The following is a 23,712-nucleotide window of genomic DNA, read 5'->3' as shown; positions in this document are numbered from 1 at the left end:
TTTCTTAGCACGTTCCTTCCACTGGGACTCTAATCCAAGCCAGATCCCTCAGCTTGGAAAAACAGACAAAGAAGAGTCTACGCACTTCTTTGATGAACGAAAAAGAAGCTCTGCTTTTCTTAGCCTGTTTCTTCCAAAGAGACTTGAACCCAAGCTGTTCTCGTGCACCTCTACGTTTTACGTGTTTTATCTCATAGCTTTAACTTACTTGTCCCCTGGTTCGTTGCATCGCCGGATCCCGTCAATCCACCTCTGTCAGACGAAGGCAGACCAAAGATGCTGGCCAAGTGAAGAATTCTCTTCCCAGGACTTTCTTTTCCAGGTCCTCCTAATGGACGCTGGCTTGTCGACAATGCAGCACGTCCTCCTTCGCCGGCCAGATGGTGGGTATGAGGATCCCGGGTTTCGGCACCAAAATGTTGTGCACACTCCAACTTATTTTGCAAGAACCAAACAGGAGACAAGTAAGTCCTTTCAAGCACCTGCAGGTGGAGAGTCCATCCGTCGCTGTGTGGACAGCGATGTTCGAATGAAGTCTGACTCAGGCCTCTCGCAGGAGCGTTTTTATTGAGAGAAACAGAGCGGGGGTGAGAGTGGGGGTCAGAGTAGACAGGATGGGGCTGAAGCCCCTGGCCTGCTGATCAAAGCACAGCAGGGGGTCTTTCACGATGATGTGTAAACAAAACAACTTTGATTGCTTCCTCTGCAGCTCGTCAATCAGTTCAAAAGATCTTAGCACCTTGTTCTACTACTTTTGTTAAGACAGGACAAGCGAGTTTAATTATTACAGGTTACATTCCAACATAAGCATAGGATCAAACTAATCTATCAACCCTAACACCATCCATCCATTATATGTTTTGGATTTATATCATGCCTAGGCTATAGAGGCCTATATTCAAAGCGCTTACAATAGATGTATTATCCATATGCTCAACCATTCACCCTCTGGTGGTGGTAGACTACATAAATAGCTGCTGGTGCTCTGGGGCAGACTGAGGGAAGCGTGTGCGGCAATGTGCACCTACCGCCCCTCTGACCACCACCACCACCAAACATTAGCTCTCCGTCATACACCTGTGTAAGTGGCACTAGAGCAGTGGTTCTTAACCTGGGTTCGATCGAACCCTAGGGGTTCGGTGAGTCTGTCTCAGGGGTTCGGCAGAGCCTCCACTGCGGAGGTCAGAACACACCTGATTGATCGTGTAAATTCGTGATGACGCATATCTGACTGGGATAGGCTCCAGCACGCCCGCGACCCCCGTGGGGACACGCGGTATGGATGGATGGATGGATGGATGGATGGATGGATGGATGGATGGATGGATGGATGGATGGATGGATGGATGGATGGATGGGCAGTCATTCACCACACCAAGCTGTTTTTAGTGGACACTTGCTTTTCCCTTGTATATGTAACAGAAGACGCATTGTCACGGAGGATGAATGGTTCATACACTCACGTCAAATTCCTGACAGGAAACTGGGGTTAGAATCTAGGCTCTGGTATTCTTGTGTGATCTTGGCATGGAGGTCTCCTCAGGGTGCTTCTACGTTCTCTCATATTCCAAAAAACAAGTTTTGTGGGTAACATGTAGACTGAGACTTTAGCGTTGCAGTGTAACTGGTATTCTAGCTGACTTTCGGTGAGAGGCAGGGTACACCCCTGGATTGGTCAGTGATCTGTAATTATACATTTATACATTTTGTCGTCAAAATAGAAGGTTTTACTAAAACAATTTTGTTTCCCTTGCAACACGTAAAGGCTTGACTATGAAGAGTCATTACAATCCCTTAACCTTTTAAGGAAATCCAAACTCTAGTCAGCACTCCAGCAAATAGATTTTCACCTTTAACATTGATAAGTGTACCTCTAGAGCTTCCTCACTGAGATCTTAATGGGTAAAGAAATCAATGTTGTAAAGTTTGAAAATTATCTGGTGTTCCTGTAAGGTTAAAAGTGCTAACTGAATATCTCAATAAGAGAAAAGGATCAGCAGACAAAAAACAAGTGAGGCAGATTATTGATTTTTCTCGCGAGGAGTGCGATACAGATTGCTTTCTACAATCTGACTACACTAAAAATCTGTTTACACTCCTCGCTCTTTTTATTTGGAACGCCCTACCCACAGTGTGAGACGATTAGCCCCTGGGGGGGGGGGGGGGGGGGAGAGATTGTGGGCTTCGTCTCGTAAGAAAAGAAACAAAAAGTAATGCACAAAGTGTTGCGTGCAGATATGGCTATATCAGCAAAACAGTTTAAGCAATATTCCGAGAGATAAAAAGAGAAAGTGATGTTCTTTAAGGAAGATCATAAGGTTCATGACGCATCGTTTGATGTGATCTGTTCTGGTGGATGTCGTTTTTCTGCTGAGAAGTCAGCAGTATCTTGTTTGACACAACCGTCATCTCGCCCCTGACTCAGCCGTAATCCTTCTGTTCTGTTAAACAAGATAAGAATAAGCAAGGAAAAGCAGCAAGCATACTGAACAGTAACATTATGAATAAGTACTCATTAGAGAACGCATGATAACATATATATACAATTTTTCTAACAGTTCCCATGATTGTTTGTTTTAGCCGAATGAATCCCCTTAGGAAGGGGGCCGGTAGGAGACCCCGGGGACGACCCAGGACGCGCTGGAGAGACTATGTCTCTCAGCTGGCCTGGGAACGCCTTGGGATCCCCCGGGATGAGCTGGATGAAGTGGCTGGGGAGAGGGAAGTCTGGGAGTCCCTCCTAAAGCTGCTGCCCCCGCGACCCGACCCCGGATAAGCGGAAGAAGATGGATAGATGGATGGATGAATCCCCTTAGTTTATTTTAATGCACAATGTCATGTTGGAAACAGATGTGACATCAGGTCATTGACTGGCCCATCCCTTGCATGCACCACTTGCTATGAATGATATGCCAGATTGATTGCCTAAGGCTGTATATGTGTCATTTCCGAATTCCTTCCAATCACAAAGTGAAACTAATGAGCCGCCATAGTGGAAGAGGGGTTAAAAGGTGAGCGCGCCAACACCACCTTCTTCCTCATTCGCCAGAGACGTTAACTTAGTTGCTTCCAATGACTTATAGTGACGGAACAAACATGGTATTCTGATGATCTATTAGATAGCATAATGTTTGATACTTCCCTTGTTTATAGTTAAAAGATGACAAAGTTGCTGAAGCTCTTCAGTTGTTCATTCCCAAGCGTGGTAAAATAGTGCACTTTTATTTCATAGCTACCGGCCGCAGCTCACAAAGAATGTCTTTGGTATCTGTGTTCGGGGGCAGTATTGGACGTAGGTGAAATTTCCATCTCATGACGACGTACGGACGGCTATTATTATGGTATTACACTGACATTTTCCATTTATTGCTTGATTAAAGAGGCTAGAATTTCATAAATATCACACATACTGTCGATTGTATTTCTGTTGTAAAGGAAATGATTTTTCAGCTCTCGCTTAGGCAATCATGTCATCATTTGTCATTGGGTGATTGCAGATGAGGCAGAACTTCCACAGCTCGAGAAGCACAACATAGATCAATCTGTGTCTCGTCACTGTCTATTGCGCATGTGCTTTTCACTGTGATTGCCTCCCGACAGGCACCTGTATGTCAATCAAACAATGGGATGCATTCTAGCCTATAGAAAAGAATGTTTTTTTTTAACGTCATGTGATCGACCAGTAGTAGCTTACTTCAGTGATGCCCCTGACCACGGTTGCCATAATGCTGAAAGCGATGCGACCTTGTAATTTACTAGTCGCACTGAAACGGACTGAAACATTTTGGCAGGGCGCTGCGTACAACTAGTATGGATGAACAAAACGATTGATGTCTGCAATCAACACACCAAAAACTGAATTTAAAGTGGGCGCTGGAAGAAAGTTTTATATTTTTTGTAAGATAAAAGTGTTGCAAAGATGAAATCTCATAAATATCACACCATTGTAAACATTTGCAAAAGGAATTAAACAGAGGGCAACACAAACTGCTCAGTAAGAGGACAAGACAGCTTTTATTCGTGCGTCTCTCATGAAAGTTTCTAGTCCATTAAAATAAACAGCCACGATTAAAAAACAAAACAAAAAAATCAAACTCCTATTTTTAATAAAACATTCAGATGCCTTTTAAAAATAATCTTCTCACCAAAAATAAGAATGAAAATAAAATAAAAGCAAATTTACATTTATAATAAAACATTTAAATGACTTTAAAAATAATCTAATTCCCTATAATTTCACTGTCCGTTGCAGCTTCTGTCTGATTTGTTTAGATGATACATTAACCTGCCCACTCTTGGGTGTCTTGCCTACAAATACAAAATATATAGTATGGGGATATTCACAGAAAAAGACACAATTGGACAACTTTACACTGCAACAATAAAATGATGACGCATGTTCATCTATGACACCCAGAGGAAGCTGTCATCAGTTCTTTTGCTAAGGTGCTGTTGGCAAAAACATCTTCCTAACTTTGACAAAAACTGTGCAGTGCTCAGCTCGCCTTGCACCAGTTTGTATAGTCCATCAGGCACTTTAGACAGCACTTCAACCCAGAATACAGTATTTCACATGGATGGTGTCGATTGTGTGATGCGTGTTTAACAACAAATAAATTCAAACATGACTCACTGAAGTCCAATGCAGGGATTGTCCACTGGTGTACTCAATGGTAAAAATATTTGGGACTTCGAAGAATGTGATGAGACCAGGCAGTCAAATGCTTTTCCATACAGTATGCAGGCCACCAAAGTCTGGCCCAGACCAGGTACTAAAGAACAAAAAATGTCCCACTCTCATATAATAACTAACATATAATAACTTGGCTTGGTTGTACAAATTTAAAATTTACATTATTGTTGTCATTATACAGTTAAGGAAAACCGGAACCATTTTGCAAATGGCATGCAAGGGAGGGGGCACACAATCTTAAGGCCAAAATGAGGCAGTGGGAATGTGATGCTCCTTCCTTGATGGAACACAAATACCACCACCACTACCACCACCACCACCAAACTTGTCTTTTTCCACTTAGCTGTGAGTCGAGTCCCCTTTCAGTTCCGCAGAGCAGCGAGCCTGCAACATAAATGATAAAGCTCAAACTTAGGGAAAAAAATACATTTTGAAATGTGATTTAATATTTCTTCATTCAAAAGCCATCAGGATCATACAGTTCAGAATTTGAGCAAAATTATCAGAACGATTGTGAGCATGAAAAATGCATGACATTACACAACGCTTGGGTCACTCGAAAGGCAAATGTGACCCAGATGATATTTGCTTTGCCTTTATGGACCTGTAGCTAATATTGTTTGAATGACAGAATGGCTCAATCTGATCTGGGTCAGTTTCATATGTGGTATGGCTGGATGATACAGCAAAACATATGATCACAATTTATTTTTTCCATGTCATTTGATATCAATTATCAACATGATGATGGTTTCAAATTGCTTGTTTTAAAGTACCTGCGCTGAAAAATTACTTCAACAGTTCATGAACATATGAAGTAAATAAAGCAAATCAAATTAAAAAGAGGAAAATTTAAATGTATATAAAAATACTCAACAGAAAAAGGTATAGGAAAATGTAAACTACCGTGGGAAAGCCGTCATGAAGTCTTCACGCCTTTATTTTACTATTGTGTTTTTTATTATTATATTTATCACTGAATGTCTTACACTCTCTTGCTGCTACATTACTGAATGTTATGCACTTTGAGTTATTTTACTGCTTGTTGCTAAACTCTCTTTAACGGAACTTTTACCTGATTAATGTCACTACAGTACTCGGTTGGCGTTAGCATTAGGTTAGCTCGGCTTTATTGTTACTTGGTGTCTATGTCTCGTTATCACCGTGGGATAATGAGGAGCGTAATTTAAATTCCTTTGTATGTCTGGGACATATGAAGAAATTGACGATAAAGCTGACTTTGACATGCCATGAGCGCTTTTTACAACTACTATGGCGACCGCAGGTAAGGAAAATCTCAATAGTGAGTCCTTGCTATCGTACAAAGTTTAGCTTACAAATTCTAGTGTACTTAAACTTGCAAGACTTTATTTGAGACAAGAGCCACTTAACCATATGGTTAGGCTTGTGGGTCAGCCACTAAGCTTTCGTCGCAGTGGGTGGACAAGGAGGGGACGGCAGTTGTAACATGGCGGTGGGGTGTGTGGCAAAGTGGATGAGGGGGCCTCTTGGTCTCACTGTCGAGTGAGTACACCGGTTGGGGGAGTGGCCAGTGCTGGTGTGCTTGCTCGCGGCTTGAGTGAGAACTGTGGCCTGGAATGAGCCGAACGCCGGTGCGAGGCCAGCTGGCTGGGGGGGAATTCTATATGACCCGCCGTCATCGCTGCCTTTCAGTTAGTGTTACTTTTATCAGGTATTTTTCTATTTTGTCTCAGTTTTAGTCCAATTTGAATCACACTTGTTAATTTTTATCACATTTTATGAATCTAATCCCATTTATGTCATGTCTTAATTGAGTCAAGAACTTTAGTCTTTGTTGTATCAAACAAAAACTAATTTTATTCATATGGATTTAGTCAACAAAAACTGCCATTTTATTCTACTTTTAGACTAAAATCACCTTTTCCCCTTTTAGATTTATTTGTCAGCAGATATTTATTGTTTTCATCGTCATACACGTTCCATGTTTGAAAATGTAAGTTAAAGTTGCTTTGAATTATGTGTGGCCCATTATTTTAGTTTGTTTTATCTATGTGAATTATTTTAGTTTTTTTTGATTTCTTGTTTGCATCCAGATCCCAAATTAACTCATAATTCTGTCTGGTTTTACAAAACTCATCATCCAACTTAAACCAAAGTTGCCCAACCAGTACTATAAAACACGTCAATTAGCACAAACTCAAGTTCACACACAATTATATAAACAAGTGACAACTATCGCCACATGCTAGAAGCTCAATAGCTCGAGAGCGATAGACAGACAGACAGACAGACAGACAGACAGACAGACACACAGATAGATATATAGATAGATAGATAGATAGATAGATAGATAGATAGATAGATAGATAGATAGATAGATAGATAGATAGATAGATATGCAGTAGTTACATAAATTGTAAAACATGCAAAATATTATGAATTAATAATTAATTAACATTAAATAGAGAAATAAAAAGACAATATAAACATTGGTCACGACAAACAAAATTAGAGAGAATAGATGTGCAGAAGATGCAATAGATACCCGTGACTAAATAAATGAATAAGCAGCAGATGAAAATGTCACCATATAAATAAACAACATAATTTGCAAACCCAAGATCATGACCGTGAATGCACCCCTATCCCCTGTGTCGAGTTAAAAAGGCTCACAGCATGGGGGAGAAATGATCCCCTCAGCTTTCCGTGGAGCAAGATAGTGACAACAGCCTGTCACTGAAGCTACTACTTGGTGACGGTACTGTACAATGCGTAGACGGTTTAGGTGCAGGTGGTTGGAGCCACACCAACTGGCGAAGCACCAGACCAGGCTCGTGTACTCCTTCTCCTGGCCATTTCTAATACACCCAACAATTGCAGTTTCATCCGCAAACTTCTGCACATGGCAGTACTCAGAGTTGTAGAGGTCAGAGGTGTAAAGGGTGAATAGGAAGGGAGAGAGTACCATTCCCCGAGGTCCTCCCACGCTGCTCCTCACGGTGCCTGGCCTAAATGCGCACATACTGAGGTCTGCCCGTCTATGATCCATGCCCTCAGGTGTGAGCTCACGCCCATCACCAACATTTTGTCTCTCAGGACCATGGCTGAATGGTGTTAAAGGCGCTAGAGGAGTCCAATAAAGTAATCCTCTTAGCCTCTTTTCCCTTGTCCAGGTGAGAGAGATAGTGATGCAGCATGTAGGCAACAGCAACATCTACTACCACCTTCTCCTGATATGCAAATTGTAGAGTACAGGTGTCAAACTCAAGGCCCGGGGGCCAAATACGGCCCACCACATCATTTTGTCTGTGCATCAAATTCGTGTCATCACTAGAATTGCAAATTGTCTTCACTTTTAATAATATATGTTTTTAAAAATATTTGACCAGTTTTTACTCGTCTGATTTGAAAACAAGTTATTTGTCAGTTTGTTTTGTAGCCTTTACTGTATATGATATGAGGTGCTCATGCATTTATTTGGGTTGGCCCTCCGAAAGAAGCTATGACTACAATGCGGCCCGCGAAAAAAATGAGTTTGACACCTGTGTTGTAGAGGGTCAAGAGCATCCTGAGCCTGAGGTGGTGAAGCAGCAATCGCTTCAGAGTCTTCATCACGTGTGAAGTCAACGCGACTGGTCTGAAGTCATTCAGCTCCGCAGGTCGTGGTTTCTTTGGGACTGGAACAATGCACGGCGTCTTCCACAGCTGAGGCACCACACCATTTTCCAGACTCGTTTTGAAGACATGCTGCAGTGGGTCATGCATCTCCAGAGCGCAGGCCTTCAGTAGATTACAGGTAGGTAGCCTGCCTGCTGGAACGGGCTTGGAGTCTGTAAAGCTAGAGCTAACTAGTGTTAGGCAGGACTCTTATAATACACATAACTCTTTGTGTAGATTAGAGATATACACTTCACAAAGTGCAACATTATATACTGATATACTTTCCACTGAGGTAAAGCTAAGTATCCAGGTTTCAAGTGATCAATGGATACGCTTTCTCCGCTCACTGCTGAACTATGTAAGGGCCACGATAGGTCTCGTGAGATGTGGTCTGTGGGCGTTGATCCTTACAAAAACATGTCTACATGTTTGCAGCGTCCTGGGCACCAGCACAGGGCGGTTGTTGGTGTGAGTAAGCAACACGGGGCGGTACCTCCCGACAATACGCCGGAGGTCGGCCAGGTGATTAGTGGAGTCAGCAGCCTCATCCGTCACAGAGCAGGACAGGAAAACGCCCCAGGAACAGTGTTCATCTCACTAAATACCATCTTGGCAGGTGAAATGAATCCCTCTTTTGCGGTCGTGCGCAACCGAAGACAACCCATGGTAGTTGGGCCTTCCAGTCGGGTTTAGTGCAGCGAGCCATCAGGGCAGCTTTTAGCGTACAGTGAGTGCATTCAACCGTGCCGTTTGCAGCGTGATTGCAGGCCGTAGTATGGTGAACCTTGGAGCCCATCAGCTGGCTGAGAATGACCCAGAGCTGTGAAGTGAAGGCTATGCCCTGGTCGGAGGTGATATCTTTGGGTCCGCTGATACCTGATATCCAGCTATTTATGTCGCTCCTGTCATTGGCACAGCTTCTGGCCACCATGTCGACCTTTCAGTGTACGTGAAGAGGTATTGACTGCAGCAATGGGCCCGCAATGTCAACATAAAGGTGGCCAAAACGGCGATACCAGACTCCGTGTGAGCTGAACTTGCTGGCCTGGCAGGAGAGACACTTCTTGGCCAATTGGCAGACATCACGGTTGATCCCGTGCCATATGAACTTTTGAATCCCCAGCTTGGCCTCTCATAACCAGACGGGTGAGATAGGCCGTGTATCATCTCAAAGACGCGGAGCGGCGCTGGCACGTAAATACAGGGGCAGTCAGTGCTTACGTCACAGAACAATGTGCAACCTTGGTTGCCGACTCTTTTCACAGTGGAGGCCAGTGATAGCAGTCCAGTAGGCAGCTACATCTCTGTCATTTGCCTTGGCATTAATGACAGCATGGTAGTCAATACCCAGGTGGACGGCAGTGAATGATTATTTTCTGGGAAAGGGCGTTGCCCGGTAGGTACTCTATTGTGCAAACATATTGACCACTGACTGGCAAGTGTATTTTAACTTCATGGGTTTCCACACTTGAAAAGGAAGGATTTGACCAGACTGGGATTTCACTTTTTGTTCGGGTTTTATTGAGCGAAACAATCAAGGTGAAAAACCTTTAAAACACACACAAAAAATGCACGAGTTCAAATAAAAGGTACAACATTTTTCAAATAAGACAATGCAAGCTTAGTGTTCTTTAACACATAAACCAATAAACAATGTAGATAAAGTTCAGTCTTCCTATTAAATAAAGTGCATTTAATTAACAATTTTTAATCAAATCAAGGAATGCATAAATAAGGCATTGAAACAGAAACCCAGGTTTAAAATAAACTGCCTTTACCTTATTTTTAAATCACAATAATTTTACTTGATTGTAAGCAAGATCACTTTACTTTTATTTTGACAAAGATTTTCCCTCAATTAAATAAAAGCATTCCAGCCTTTTTACTGAAAGAAAAAGTCTTGAACATAAAGTGATCCTTTCAAACAAAAGTTAACAGCTTAATGCTTTTCATAAAGACAACATATTTTCCAGACCAACTGTAATGCAGTCAGTGATCTAAATGGTTAACTAAATGAAGAGTCCAGTTAAGAACTGTGAGCTCACCGGTAGTCCCTTTGGTCTCCTCTTCCCATGACTTTTTTCCTTTCTCTGTGGAGCTCAATGCTGTTCTCTGCTACTGCTATGTTGCTGCTACTGAATGTGTTGCTCACTGATCGAAAGGATTGTGTTGTTTGCTGCTGCTGCTGCTGCTCACTGGACAAAAGGATTGTGTTGTTTGCTGCTTATGAACACTGGTGTGTGCGCGCTCCCAATCAGGATAAATTGTGCTCAGCTGTTGAGGTGCTCTGTGGAGCCCCGCTGCGTACTGCGCGTTCATCACGTAAACCTGCAGTGACCCCTTGTGGTCACATGCACCGGCAGACAGGTGAGCACCTCCCAGGTCGCCGCAACACCTCCCACTCAATCTTTGCGTGGTGTAACACGGAAAGATCGCTCTTCTCAGGCGAACTAGTATCCATCACACTGATCTTCTGCGGGGATGAGGACGATGAGGCGCCGCACATCCCTGTGCAGTATGGTTCCCTTGCAATCCTTTTCCTTAGACTCCTTGGCAACCGGATTTGGAGACTTGAGTTGAACACATCCTCGCGGAGAAACCTTCACATGGACATCCTGGACGATGCCTTTGGAATCTGCAGTTACACTGATGACTTTTGCTAGCTTGAACTGCCCCCTTAGTGCGTTTTGGTTGCAGAGCCAAACTATGTCTCCAACGGCAACATTCCTATCCACAGTGTGCCACTTGCTGCGGATGAAAAGGTTTGGACCTGCAATTTGGCTCCAGGATTTCCAAAAGTAGCTAACATGCTTCTGTATCTCTTGCAGTCTTTTGAAGGGGTAAGTAGTGTAGTCAAATGCCTTGAAATCTCCGCTCTGCGTGGCTCGACCAAGCAGCAGGGTGTTTGGAGTGATGAATTGGATGCGGTCTTCACGGCTCTGGATTCTGGCATCGATAGGCCTTTCATTGGCAAGGTTGGCGGCAAGCTTGAGCACAGTCAGGAATTCACTGAAGGTAAGGCCTTCTCCTGTACCAAGACTTTGGAGGGCTCTTTTCGTGATCTTGACAGCAGCTTTGGCTTCTCTTTCATCGATCGTGATGATGCCTCCCACTTTTCTTTATCTCCAATCTTACATAGGAACTGTTTAGCTGCTCTCAAAGTCCATGTTATCGTCCCAACCAGCCACCTTAGACTGCTGAAGCGCCTTTCGTCCAACAGCCTTTGGACTGCTTCTGCCGGTGGTCCTCTGGACTTTGAGTCCGTTTCCTGTGCTTTTTGTTGACTTCGGGTGAGTACCACGGCAAATGTCTTCTTTTGTATATTTGTGATAGCATCTCTTGCTTGTGCAGCAACATCTTTGGCAGATTTTTTCGGCCATTCACTCTCAGGAAGCTGGAGGAAGTGTGGACCCGACTGCCACTCGGAGTCCTCAGTAAGGTCATCAGGATTGGCCCCTCTGGTGATGATATCTGCCATGTTTGCTGGCCCTGGAATCCACCACCAATCTTGAATGTTGGTGCTGCTCTGGATCTCGCCAACTCGCTTAGCAAAGAAGGTCTGGTAGCCATACCTTTCACGCTGTATTGCACCCAAGATGGTCTGACTGTCGACAAGATGGTACCATTTCTTCACATCGATCCGGAAGTGTTTCTGGAAGTAGCTCTTTAGCCGGGCTGCAAAGATTGCTCCGCACATCTCCGCCTTCACAGGGTCACCCTTGTGGTCCAGAGGGTTCAGCTTAGCCTTAGACTCGACTAGCCTCACGATGGCACCATGGCTGCAGCTCCAGCACAGGTACAGCACGGCGCCATATGCCTGCTCACTGCCATCAGAAAAGGTAATGCCACATGGTTTTCCATCTGGATCTGGCGATGAGAGGTCTGGTGAATCTGATTTGGCTTAGGTCAGCATACTCTTCGAGGAGCTTTATGTCATCTTCTCTGAGTTCTTTGGACAAGGCCGCATCCTATGTGTCTTCTCTGCTGTACATTATTTTTGCTTCTTGGAAAGCTCTTTGGACCAGGATGGCTCCTTTCTGCTTTGCTGGAGTCACAAAGCCAAGTGGATCATAGAGACCAGAGACTTTGCATAACAGCTCTTTTCTGGTGAGTGGGTCTGGGGTTTGTCCTATTACATCCTCTCTCAGTAAGTTTTGGCCGAGGCGCATTTTCCTTCTTTTCTTGGAGAAGTTAACTGAAACCATGACATGTAGCTTGTCATCTTCGATGGTATAACTAAGGCCGAGGGCTTTGTTATCCTCTTCAGTAAGCTGGTTTTGGCAGAATCATGGTCTTTGACTCCATATTCTCAGCTTCTTTCCTCCCACTTTGATCAGAGTAGACCCAGGGCTTCACGAATAATCCCCCTGCTTTAAGGATCTGCTCGATGTTGGAAGTGAGGAATTTCAGGTGGTTGAGGTCGTTGTGAGAAGTTAAAATGTCGTCGACATATGCGTCTTCCTCCAGCACACGCTTCTCCTCTTTGAAATGGCTGAATGGAGGCAGGTTGGCGGTCTCTCGCATGACGACTTGGGCTATGCAACCTGCAGGTTTGTCTCCAATGTTGACTCTTGTTATGGCAATATCTTCTATTTGATTCCTCAGTATCATGCCACAGGCACCGGTGCAGGTGGACCTCTCTTTCTTCCAGCCAGACAGAGTTGTACATTCTTCGGATGTCACCAAGAGCAGCAAAGACTCCAGTTTGGAACCTGATCAGGACAGCTCTGATTGGATTCAGGACATCAGGACCTTTGATCAGCATATCGTTTAAACTCAGACCTCTGTACTTCTGGCTGCTGTTCCATAGAGTGAGGACTGGGGTGGAGACTGAATGAGGATTGGGAGCGATCAGGTGATTTATGTACCACACTGGCCCAGTCCAGTTCTGCAGAACTTCTTTGGACAGCTTCACTGCAGCCTTGCGATTAACCATCTAATGGACTTTTGAGCTATAGGCCCTCTTCCACTCTGGTTCCTTTGCCAGCTGCCTCTCTGTTCTGCGGAATGTGGCTTCAACCGCTCTTTTATTGTTGGGTAGAGATGCTGGATCTCCTGTCCATGGGTACTTGGCGTGCCAGTGTGGTTCAGGGCTGTGATGGTCCCCTTTCACATACGTCAAGCCATCTCTCACCATCTCCATCTCTCATCCTTCAGCCAGTGTCATGTCTTTCCCCCTGGGTTGGCAGTTACCGCAACGGCATCCTCCGCATCTCGGCTCACAAGCGGCGCAGATGCGTTCCCATTTCCACCACTTCAGAAAGTCTCTGCTGCTAATGGCTGTATTGGACTGGGTGCTGGGATGGTTGGGAGGCTGTCAGGAGAATGGATCCTTCCAGGTGAGCTCAGTGTATTTAACTGCTGCAGTTCTCATGGATCTTGCGAAGTGTGTTTTTGATGTATGAGCCATTAAGGTGAATTCTTCGAAGAGGTCCGGGTGCGTGCCTCCGATGGTCTTGTCGAGCGGGCCATCCCAAAGTACTAGGTCACAGACAGAACGAACCTTCTGTGGTACCAACTGCCCTTCTTTGTGACTGATCAGAAGTTGCACTTCCTTTGGTCTTGCAAGGTCTTGGAGGGAAACATCCGGGAAGATCCTCCTTAACTTGACTGCTGGCACATGTCTGTGAACTTCTGGAATTTTATCAAGCCTATAGCAGATCAGTTGGTGTGACTTCAGCGTTCCTCTTGGAGTGCTGACACATATCCTGAGGAGGTAGCGCTTGGTTGCTACAGACACCTTCATCCCTCCAACGCCGTAAACCACCAGTGTCACATATTCACTTCTCAGGTTCAACTTGCTTTCAGCTTTGTGAGTTATGCAGTTTGTGTCTGATGCCAGGTCGATCAGGATCCCAATTCTTTGTCCATCGTTAGCAGTGGCGTTAAGGAGCATTAGGATTACTGGGTACTCATTTCAGCAGTTTTCTTCCAGAAGGCCTCTCTCAGCTGCAGTGGAGTTGTATGCCCTGGATGCTACGTTGCAAAAGGCGTCTTGACACTGCTGCGCTAACTGGTGTAAGTTTGGAGAGGAACTTTTCTTGAGTTTGTGTATCTTTTGCCCTCAGCTCTCACTGGACTGGATTTGGGTGTTCCCTGACTGGGGTCTGGCAACTGGACAGAGAAGATAGTGGTGTTGGTCTTTGCACTCTGGATTCCTGCACAGGTAAGTCTTCATGCAGTAGTCACCGTTGTGGACTTTGGGGCATCTTTTGCAGGCACCATGCTAACGTGCTGCGTCCCTCTTCTCTGATGGCTTTAGGTTTATCCTAAACTTTCTGCAGAAATATAATTTCTTTCTGTGCTTTGGGTCACCACAAATGATGCAGCTTATTGTTTCACTGCTGGACTTGGTTGTCTTTGTCCTGGTATACTTTTGAAACTTGGTTTTCTCCTTGGCAGGTTCAACGACGTCTCTCAGCTGATCCACTTGTTCATAAATGAATTCTTGTGATTTCAGGTATGTGATTAGCTTGTCGAAGCGGTTGTGGCGGTTCACAGCATTTCTCTCATCAGCAGCATAGGTCAGCCAGTCTTGCTTTAGGGTTTCCTGGAGCTTGCCCTCAATGGATTTAGTCACCATCGGGTTTGTCGAGATCTGTCACAGTTCGTTTCCTTGTTTTATTGTCATAGTTTCGGTTCGCAAGTATGTGTGCTCGCTCCTCCCCTCCTGTGCTCTGATCAGTGTAATTGCCGTCACCTGCTTCTCGTTAACTGTCTTGGATTTAAGTCCCGTCTGCGTGTCACTCCCTGTCGGATTGTTTGTGTCTTATGTCTTCTTGTTTCTTCTAGTTGCTTGTCTGTTCTCGTCTTGTTTTGTCTTTCTGTTCAGTTATTCACGTCCCTAGTCGAGCACCTATAGTTTGTCTTTTGAGTTCATTCAATAAACCCTGGTCCAAGCTGCATTTGGTCGCGCGGCTCCATTCACTTCATGACAGGTTTCTTAATGGCGTCTGCATTATCCAGGTCACTCAAATCATAAAGGGCCTATTCCACCGCTTGGATGAACTCTGACTTTTCTTGGCTGACCGCTCCGGACTGGTGGAGTCGCTTGTAGCTCTTCGATGATCTCGAGAGCGATGGTGGTTTAGTTCCCAAACCGGTTCTCCAGGACTCGAAGGATGTCATCTGATGAGTTGTATGTTGACAGACAAAGATCTCTAGCCACCTTCTCATCAAGGCTATCAAGCAGTTGAAATTTCTTTACCTCTTTGGAGCCGGTCGGTTCCCCTTGTTTCTGCAGAGCCTCCCATTCTTGCCTGTATCTGTAGTAGCCTCTCTGGTTCCCTGCAAACCTTGGTAGGGCTGTGATTTTTAGCTTTATTGCTGCCACTGGACGGCGACCTGGGAGTTCTTCATTATCTGCATCTGATTTCATCTTTGCTGCTTTGATGACGGCGGCCTTTCTTGACACCAACTGGGGAGGGTGCACCTCCAGCTGTCTTAGGCAGTCATCAAAGTCTCTTTGTTTAGTAGGCAGACCTCAGCGGTTCCAGTTCTGGTGCGCTTCTTATGCCTTAAGCACCAACTTCTCTAAGTGAGTCAGCATGAACTCATAGGACTTCAGAGTTCTGTCTGGCTGGTCAGATGAGACATTTCAAAGTCAAAGTCTGCTTTATTGTCAATTTCTTCACGTCAAGAAACACAAAGAGATCGAAATTACATTTCCCACTATCCCACGGTGACAAGACATATTACACAATATACATACAAGTAAACAGCACAAAAAGTAAAAACAAGAAGGCACAAACAATGAACAGATAAGAGCGATGAATAAATAATAAATAGACAAATAACAAATAAATAAGAGGAGCAAAAATGGAGCAAGTGTGCATACAGCAGACAGTCAGAATATAGCGCAAAACTACAGGACGTTATGCAGCCGAGGGGGGAGAGAGTTCAGGATCCTAACAGCCTGGAGTATGAAGTTGTTGGTGAGTCTGGAGGTGCGGGAGCGCAGGCTTCTATACCTCTTCCCTGAGGTCAGAAGATCAAACAAAGAGTGAGCGGGGTGACTCACATCACACACAATCGTGGTCGCCTTCCGGGTGAGATGGGAGGTGTCAATTTCTGCACTCAACCTCTGCAACATGGATAGCTATGGACAGTTCTCTTCCTCCATATATGCCCCAGAGTGTCTCTTGAATTAGGCGTTTAACTTCTTTGGTCTTTTGTTTACAATCCTTCTCCGTCTTTTCCAAGTCGGTTCTCAGTTGGACATCTAGATCCTCCACAGTCGTTACATGGGCCTCTGCCATGTAAGCGGCTTCCATTTCTTCGTTTGCATCCATGACTCTGGAGCTCTCTAGTGTAAGCTTCTTGAAGTTCTCCTTTAAGTCCTCTATAGACATCTCTGTGTGGGTCCTCATAATGCCATTGGTAAGATGGGAGAAAAGGCTATTAGCTGTCTCCACTTTCAAGTCATCCAGTGACTTTGCCATCTTCCCTCTTGGTTGTGGCCACAAGTGGAGTCTTCACTGGTCACAGGCGGTTTTTCACTGGCAAGTGTATTTTAACTTCATGGGTTTCCACACTTGAAAAGGAAGGATTTGACCAGACTGGGATTTCACTCTTCGTTCGGGGATTATTGGGCGAAACAATCAAGGTGAAAAACCTTTAAAACACATACAAAAAATGCATGAGTTTAAATAAAAGGTACAATATTTTCCAAATAAAACAATGCAAGCTTAGTGTTCTTTAACACATAAACCAATAAACAATGTAGATAAAGTTCAGTCTTCCTATTAAATAAAGTGCATTTAATTAACAATTTTTAATCAAATTAAGGAATGCATAAATAAGGCATTGAAACAGAAACCCAGGTTTAAAATAAACTGCCTTTATCTTATTTTTAAATCACAATAATTTTAATTGATTGTAAGCAAGATCACTTTACTTTTATTTTGACATAAATATTTTCCCTCAATTAAATAAAAGCATTCCAGCCTTTTTACTGAAAGAAAAAGTCTTGAACATAAAGTGATCCTTTCAAACAAAAGTTAACATCTTAATGCTTTTCATAAAGACAACACATTTTCCAGACCATCTGTAATGCAGTCAGTGATCTAAATGGTTAACTAAAAAATGAAGAGTCCAGTTAAGAACTGTGAGCTCACCGGTAGTCCCTTTGGTCTCCTCTTCCCATGACTTTTTCCCTTTCTCCGTGGAGCTCAGTGCTGTTTGCTGCTACTGCTGTGTTGCTCACTGATCGAAAGGATTGTGTTATTTGCTGCTCCTGCTGCTGCTGCTGCTCACTGGACAAAAGGATTGTGTTGTTTGCTGCTTATGAACACTGGTGTGTGCGTGCTCCCAATCAGGATAAATTGCGCTCAGCTGTTGAGGCGCTCTGTGGAGCCCCGCTGCGTACTGCGCGTTCATCACGTAAACCTGCAGTGACCCCTTGTGGTCACATGCACCGGCAGACAGGTGAGCACCTCCCAGGTCAGTTGTAGGTAGGTGGGTAAGTGCCTGCATTTCAATCTTAGGTGGGTAGTCCTATCACCAAGTGGCTGAAATGGGAAACAGAGCAGGTGCTGGTCTCAAGCACTCGGCATTCGGCTGAATTCCCTTGGCAGGTGTATTTTAAAATGCTCAGAATTGATTTAGTCTGAGTGGTCGTCGAGACTCCAGCACATAATCTGCCTTTGTCTGTCTGTTGGTCCCCTTGGATAGGCAAAATTGTACTTCAGCACGGCGGGATCACATCATTTTATGTGGAAAATGGCGATAGCTTTACGGCAATGACATTAATTGCCAAAGTTAAGCTCAGCATGTGCTTCTTCAGACATCATTGCGCATTGTCGTTCGGGTCACCAGTTGTAAGGGGACACTCACAGTGAGTTGAGATTTGCGTTGTGTCTGATAATTAATCAAACTGGCCTTATTTATACATTGATGAAGCGGATCTACGTGATCCTATTGGTGCTGGACAAGACAGAAGACATCAAAGAAACAGAACTGTCTGAGAAATTGTGAGTAAGCACGGGCAATTTCAAGGCTACAAGTCCATTTCCAAAGACCTGGATGTTCCTGCATCGACCGTGAGCAGTGTCCTCAAAAAGTTTGAAGCCCATGGAACTGTGGCTAACCTCCCTAGATGTACAAACCGGATTCGGTCGAAGTTGGGAAATTGTGTAAAATATAAATAAAGACAAAATACAAAGATTTGAAAATCCTTTTCAACTTATAATCAATTGAATACACTACAAAGGCAACATATTTAATGCTCAAACTCAAACTTTATTTTATTTTCAAATAATAATTAACTTAGAATTACATGGCTGCAACACGGGCAGTAGAAGTTGGGAAAGGGCAGGTTTACCACTTCGTTACATCACCTTTCCTTTTAATAACACTCAATAAAAGTTTTGGAAGAGAGGAGACTATTTCTCTTAGCTTCTCATGTGGAATTCTTTCCCACTCTTGATTGACGAACCGCTTCAGTTGTTCAACAGACCAGGGTCTTCCCTGTCGTATTTTACGCTTCATAATGCGCCACACATTTTCAATGGGAGACAGGTCTGGACTGCAAGCGGGCCAGCGGAGAACCTGGACTCTTTTACTTCGAAGCCACGCTGTTGTAACACATGCAGAATGTGGCTTGGCATTATCTTGCTGAAATAAGCAGCGGCGTCCATGAAAAAGACGTCGCTTGGACGGCAGCACGTTACTCCAAAATCTGTATGTACCGTATTGGCCCGAATATAATACGACCCTGATTATAAGACGAGCCCCTCTTTTTCAAGACTCAAGTTTGAAAAAAGACTTTTTGACTCACGTTTGAAAAAAATACTTTTTGAACACCAAATTTAATTTTTATACAGAAAATAATTACAGTACATCTGAAACAAATGATTATAACAATATATTCGAGAGAAAAAGCATGTTATTTTGCCTCATTGAAATCAAGCAAAAACTGTCTATCACATCTTAATATCTGAACATTTAAATATGTAAGCTAAAGTGCAATCATATTTGTAAATGAATGGCTTCTGGTTTTTGAAATGTAAATAAACCAATCTACTGTGATAAAACAACAAAATTGTAACAACTGCATTAACCATCAAAGTGAAGTCTAACTGTAACTATAGTCTTGAAACAAATCCGAATAAGGAAAAACATTGCAATAAAATAATGCAAACTGCTACTGCTATTGTTGGGGAGCCTGAGAACTGTATAGGGGGTTGGCTTGGATGGTTATGTTCTTTTCGCCCACGGGTGTCGGTCAGAACACAGGAGGGAAGACGTGGTTCAGTTTTGATTGCTTTACTGAATTATTGGCAAAAAAGTAACAGGCACTGTGGCTCATAAGGGCATACAGGCAAAATGGCAAAAATGTATTGTGTGAAGGGTGTGTGTGGTTCTGCAACAGACAGAAATACAGCACGTCAACGCTCAACTTCTGACGTCACACAACACTCGTAGACGGCACACATTACATAACTAACTGCGCGTAACGGTTCCAGTGCTTCTCAAATAGTGGGGCGCGCCCGTTGCGATACCAAGGGGGGCGGGTGTGACACCAGGGAACATGCTTTTCTTTTGGCTGTACTAGATTAAAGTGTAATGAGACATCCACTGCAGTAGGTGGGAGTGGCGGTATCACTGGAAGAGTGTGCGCAAGGAGTAGTCGCTCTACACTGTAGAGCAGGGGTCACCAACCTTTCTTAAACTGAGAGCTACTTCCTGGGTACTGATTAAGGCAAAGGGCTATCAGTTTGACACACACTTCTGAAATAGCCAATTTGCTCAATTTGGCTTTCACTATGTGTTATTGTCATTTCCAGTTCACTGCGCTGGTCGCATTATTGTGACAGAGTTGTCGCTGAAATTTAGAAAATATTTTTAGAGTCCTGATGTACTTTCCAAAATTTAAGTGGACATAAGCGCGCAGGGAGCTTAATTTTGTTCGATCTCGCGACGGCAGCGCACCGCCGACCGCACAACAGTAGCGTGTCGCCGAACGCGCAACTGCACCGCGCTGGTCGCATTATTGTGACAGAGCCGTCGCTAAAATTTAGAAAATATTTTTAAAGTCCTGATGTACTTTCCAAAATTTAAGTGGACCTCAGTGCGCAGGGGGCTTAATTTGGTCCGATCGCGCAACCGCAGCGCGCCGGCATTGCTTTAAGAGCTTTGTGTTTTAGGATGATGGCTTTACTGCTCCCACTTGCTTTCTTTGGAGGTATGATTAGGGGTTAATACAATCCTCAAAATAACGAAAATACAATAACAATGGAGTCAGTCGGCATCCGGGCTGCGCGGTCGGGTTTTCTCTGGTCCTCCCGGCTCATCTCGCGGGGTTCGACCTCCGAATTTTGCTCGACAACCGAAGCAAAAAAATCTTGAATTTTTTTGATCGAATTCCGATTTGTTCGAGAACCGGGACCTTCGAAAACCAAGGTTTGACTGTAAAATAAATAGATGCAGCTCACTGATAAGTGCTGCTATTTGAGTTAATTTTAGAACAGTCCTGCGGGTGACTCATGCGGTCCTCACAGGCGACCTGGTGCCCGCGGGCACCGTATTGGTGACCCCTGCTGTAGAGTCTCCACTGTAGAGTCTACAGTGCAGAGCGCACGGAACATACGAACACACAGCACAGAGCAGGCGATAAAAAGTGCAGTGGGACACCATGGAAAAATATTGAAGAGGGTTGAAAAGAACGGCGGAGAGGGACGGAGATAAGAGAATTGAGAGTCACATGAAAGCTAAGACAAGGAAATATGACGACGCGTACATAGCGCTCAGCTTCAGTGTGACTACGATGGGAGACGAGGAAAGACCGGTGTGTTTACTGTGCCTTACTTACAATGTTGGCAGCAGACAGTATGAAGCCAAATAAATTAAGGCGGCACTTATAAAGTCATTGCACCCCAATGACGCTGATAAGATGCTTGAGGTTTTTCAGCGAAAACGGGCTGAATATTGCCACCAATCATCCCACTTTGTGAATGCTACTTCAGTCAATCAACAAGCACTGTAAGCATCATATAAAGCAGCGTACAAAATTGCTCAGTGCAAGAAAAAAAACATACCATTGCAGAGGAGCTGATACTACCTGCAGCCGTGGATATAGTCTCCGTCATGCTACCTCATTTTGAGCACAAATTGTTTTTTTCATTTTGTTTTGTCGGTTAAAATGTTTTATATATTGTGCTCCTGAGTTAATGTTGCTGATTACTTTGAATTGAATATTATTTATTGCTGTTATTTAATTTAATATTATGTATGTTTATTATTATTTTATTGTATTTTTTCCAGCAGAAAATAGCAGTTGGTCAAGAATGTTTATAGTTTAAATAATTAATTTATTTTTAATTTCAGGCAAAGTGATACACATTGAATCTGTTCTGTTACAGACTAAAAAACAATGTTATTAATAGTTATTATTTATTGTAAGTTGATCTCTTTTTTATTTATATTTTGTTTTTCTTTAATATAAATAACATGGAGGGGCGCGAAATGTTTTCTTCTCCCTTGGGGGGGCATCACAGAAAATTATTGAGAAGCACTGCGCTATACTATATAACCATTAATGAAATACTCTCAGCAACACACCACACAAGTCATCGAGACAACAAAATACATTTGCTGGCGACCGTTAGTTGCCGTGCCGCTGCGTAACGGCTACTTGTACGATGCGAGGCAAACTTAAAGGAGCGTGCCGGAGCTGTAAATCAAACGGCGCGCACACGAAGCAAACCGCGATCGGACAAACGGCACAACAGTGGACAGTAGTAACAATGAAATGTATATACTCACTTTGTGTCAAAGACGCACACGATCACAGCAACATACTCAGTCGATACCTGCAACCTTTAACTTACCGCTGCGCACAAGCTCCAACAATCGCGATAAACTGAGGTAACTCACGCGAGACGTAAGGCAGGGTGACATAACTTCGCTTTAAAGGTATCTGGTGCCATCTAGTGTTGTGAATGGTTATATTGTCTAGACCCCGAATGTAAGACGACCCCTACTTTTTCAGTCTTATTGCAATGCAAAAAACATTGTCTTATAATCGGGCCAATACGGTACTTTTCAGCATTTATGTTGCCTTCACAGAAATGTGAGTCACCTATGCCATGGGAACTAATGCACCCCCATACCATCACAGAAGTTGGCTTTTGAACTTTGCGTTGATAACAGTCCGGATGGTCCGCTTCCTCTTTGGTCCGGCGGACACAACTTCCAGTGTTTCCAAAAACAATTTGAAAAGTGGACTCATCAGACACTTTTTCATTGTGCATCAGTCCATTTTACATGAGCTCGGGCCCAGAGAACCCGTCGGCGTTTCTGGGTGTTGTTCATTAACGGCTTTTGCTTTGCATGGTAGAGTTTTAACCCGCACTTACTGATGTAGTGATGAACTGTATTTACTGACAGTGGTTTTCTGAAGTTTTCCTGAGCACATTTAGTGATATCCTTTACACCAGGGGTGTCCAAGTCCAGTCCTCGAGGGCCGCATTCCTACATGTTTTCCAAGTTTCCCTCGTTAAACACACCTGTGCAGGAGCCTGATCATTGAATAAGGTGTGTTTAACGAGGGAAACTTGGATAACATGGAGGAATGCGGCCCTCGAGGACTGGACTTGGACACCCCTGCGTTGGTTTTTAAGGCAGGGCCGTCTGAGGGATCGAAGATCACAATCATTCAGTCTTGGTTTCCGGCCGTGGTGTTTACGTGCAGTGATTTCACCAGATTATCTGAACCTTTTGATGATATTATGGACCGTAGATGTTGAAAACCCTAAATTCCTTGCAATTTTGCTTTGAGAATTTTTTTTCTTAAACTTTTCAACTATTTTCTCACACAGTTGTGGACAAAGGGGTGAACCTCACCCCATCCTTGCTTGTGAATGACTGAGCATGTTTGGGGAGGCTCCTTTTATACCCAATCATGGTACCCAATTAGCCTGATCACATGTGGGATGTTCCATTTGATGAGCTTTTCGCAGCTTTCTCTGTATTTTTTGCCACCTTTCCCAACTTCTACTGTAAGTGTTGCAGCCATGAAATTCGAAGTTAATTATTATTTGGCAAAAAACAATTAAGTTTATCAGTTTGAATATTAAATATGGTCTCTTTGTAGTGTATTCAATTGAATAGGGGTTGAGAAGGATTTTAAAATCGTTGTATTTTGATTTTATTTACATTTTACAAACTTTCCCAACTTCAACCGAATCCGGTTTGTACACAGAAAAGAAAAAATTGACGAGAGATTTCAACGAAAGATTGTGCGGATGGTGGATAAAGAACCTCGACTAACATCCAAACTAGTTCAAGCTACAGGACAGAACACCGAGGGTTTGGACCCATAGTATCCGTTGGCGTTGAAAACAGTGTCAATCGTAGGATACCCAGGAAGACCCCAC

The 23,712-nt window shown here is 43.7% G+C and overlaps 1 protein-coding gene across 4 annotated transcripts in view; it reads right to left on the bottom strand.

Moving 5' to 3' along the window:
• Positions 1-3,995: 3,995 nt before the first annotated feature.
• chmp1a (charged multivesicular body protein 1A) overlaps positions 3,996-23,712 on the bottom strand; it is a 61,081-nt gene continuing 41,364 nt past the window's right edge. For 2 of the 4 annotated variants that reach the window (XM_088379771.1, XM_088379772.1), the window contains one exon: positions 8,126-8,513. In XM_088379771.1, coding sequence (XP_088235897.1) covers positions 8,141-8,513 — 373 coding nt within the window. In that variant the 3' untranslated portion in view covers positions 8,126-8,140. The other 2 variants (XM_088379774.1, XM_088379775.1) reach the window with 2 other exon arrangements.

This window comes from Syngnathus floridae, chromosome 6 (assembly GCF_059516105.1).
Source record: "Syngnathus floridae isolate MCC-2025c chromosome 6, RoL_Sflo_1.0, whole genome shotgun sequence".
Taxonomy (NCBI): domain Eukaryota; kingdom Metazoa; phylum Chordata; class Actinopteri; order Syngnathiformes; family Syngnathidae; genus Syngnathus; species Syngnathus floridae.
Note: the sequence above shows the minus strand (reverse complement) of the source record. Positions and strands in the feature narration are given on the sequence as shown.